At 43.1% G+C, this 2002-nt stretch overlaps 1 protein-coding gene across 11 annotated transcripts in view; it reads right to left on the minus strand.

Annotated features, from left to right (window-relative positions):
* LOC108749946 (glutamate-gated chloride channel) overlaps window positions 1-2002 on the minus strand; it is an 80425-nt gene that overhangs the window by 21730 nt on the left and 56693 nt on the right. For 8 of the 11 annotated variants that reach the window (XM_018489016.1, XM_018489015.1, XM_018489019.1 and 5 more), the window contains exon 4: window positions 80-147. The exons of the other annotated variants lie outside the window; for them this stretch is intronic. In XM_018489016.1, coding sequence (XP_018344518.1) covers window positions 80-147 — 68 coding nt within the window. The remainder of the gene's footprint in view (window positions 1-79; window positions 148-2002) is intronic. 11 annotated transcript variants of the gene reach the window in all.

A 2002-nucleotide genomic window follows, 5' to 3' on the forward strand; every position in this document is an offset into this window, starting at 1 on the left:
TATATATATATATATATATATAAAAAAGGCACATGTGTGTGTCTGTGATCACGGGGCGTTGCATTCTTTTTCAACTTACCATAGTAACGTCATCTATTTTTGAGATACTTCGAACAAATATGTTGACGCGGACAACCGCGGGCCCATCTAACATGGCAAACAGAACAAACAAAATTAATCAATCGTTGAGCAGCAATCAGGTACATCGAGGTAGAGATGTGTGCGTGTGTGTGGTATGATGAAATTCTTAGATCCCCTTCTGAACCACCTGCGATTGACGATGAGTTGTGAGATGTGCTTAATGTAGCTTATATATCTTATATCTGTTCGAGATATTCGTTGTGTCCGTTGAAAATTTTAGAATTGGTCATTTTTTTGTTCTCTTTTTTTTCCGGTCTCATTTATTAGTCCGGCGATCTTCCAGCGTCGTTCGAGCCCTTTCTTTCGAACTATCCATTGCCATTTCCTTGGCCCCTGTGTTACGTTTGAACGAATCTGATTTAACGCCTAACGGACGTTTCAGCGCGTTTATCATCGTTAAAATGTTACGTTCCGATATACAGAGAAAAACGTTTAGCCATGATCTTAAAATGCGGCAGTAAACTTCGACCTAAATGTACAGCGGTGTTTTCCGTAAACCGTTTCGCGCTTAATCGGTTCTTTTTTTTTTTTTTTTTTTTCATAACGTTTATATTACGTTTCTGGCGCAACGCGGAAAGTACATTGCTCGCGTCAAAGAAGCGCTCTGTTTCTATAATTCGTCCGTTCAAGAGACTCGTCCGATCAAGTAACGTTTAGCCTCCGTAGCGATCTACGTTCGATCGCTACCGAGAGGAATTCGTGTTCATTGAATTCAGGTGGATACGTGATAACGAAGCACCCAGCGTTAGATAATTTGTTACTCGTGTACAGTACATAAAAAAGGCACATGCGTGTTTCTCTAAATCTGAATCAGTGGATATTAGTCACTAATTACGCATACTTGGCACTGGATAATCAGTGAAGTTCAACTAAAAAAAGGAAAAATATTTGAGCATTGTACAATTAAAATACAGATACATCCGCATGTTAATTTCAATCTCCTAATACCATTATTCACTAAATTTACGCACTAAAACAAGGTTAGTTAAGACCACGTCATAAACATTAGATGGATTAGGGATCTCACATTTCATTCACTGATTACCAGCGGCATATTTGGCTCACCGATCATCCAGTGATCATCCACTGATTTAGAGAGTGTGTTTGTGATCGCGGGGGGAGGGGGTGGGGGAGGGAGGCGTTGTACTCCTTTTCAACTTACCGTAATAATAACGTCATTTTTACATTGTTGAGATACTTTGAACAAATTTGTGACGACGCGGACAACTGTGGGGCCCATCTAACGTGGGTACGTCGCATAGAGAATAATTCGTGTTCGTTAAATTCAGATGGATCCATATTGATAAATCCTGTCCTTCCTCGACTACTATTTGCTTTCTTCGTTTTCGCGGGGCCACGTATTATTCCTCGAATCGATTTACCGGATTTTTCTGCGGTATATAGCGAAAACGCTTCGCTGATCGAGGAATCGCGGCCGCGGAAATAATGCATGACGCGCGGGGGACACGAGCGTTATTCCGCGGAATCCTGGCGTGGAATATATCGGTCGTGCGATACCGCGAAACGAATTTTCTCTCGTGCAGCCTCGTCCATTTACTCGCACGAAATAGTCGCACGATCCCAGAGGTAATAGCCGGCGTCGGCGATAATCGATACACGCGGGACGAGCCACGCAAATCACGAGATACGGATCAACGGAAGGTAAATAAATTGTGCGCGCCAGTATCACAATCGAGCAGTTGAAATATGAAAGATCGAGTAAGCGGAAACGCGATGAAAAATCGATGACAGCCGCCGCGCGCCATCGTCGTCGTCGCCGTCGGAACGTATTCGACGACGTGCCTGATGGTAGTGTCGAATTATTTGCCAACGAATGGCTGCATTTGGCAGAGAAAGCAGC

Source organism: Trachymyrmex septentrionalis, unplaced genomic scaffold (assembly GCF_001594115.1).
Source record: "Trachymyrmex septentrionalis isolate Tsep2-gDNA-1 unplaced genomic scaffold, Tsep1.0 scaffold32, whole genome shotgun sequence".
NCBI classification, from domain to species: Eukaryota; Metazoa; Arthropoda; class Insecta; order Hymenoptera; family Formicidae; genus Trachymyrmex; species Trachymyrmex septentrionalis.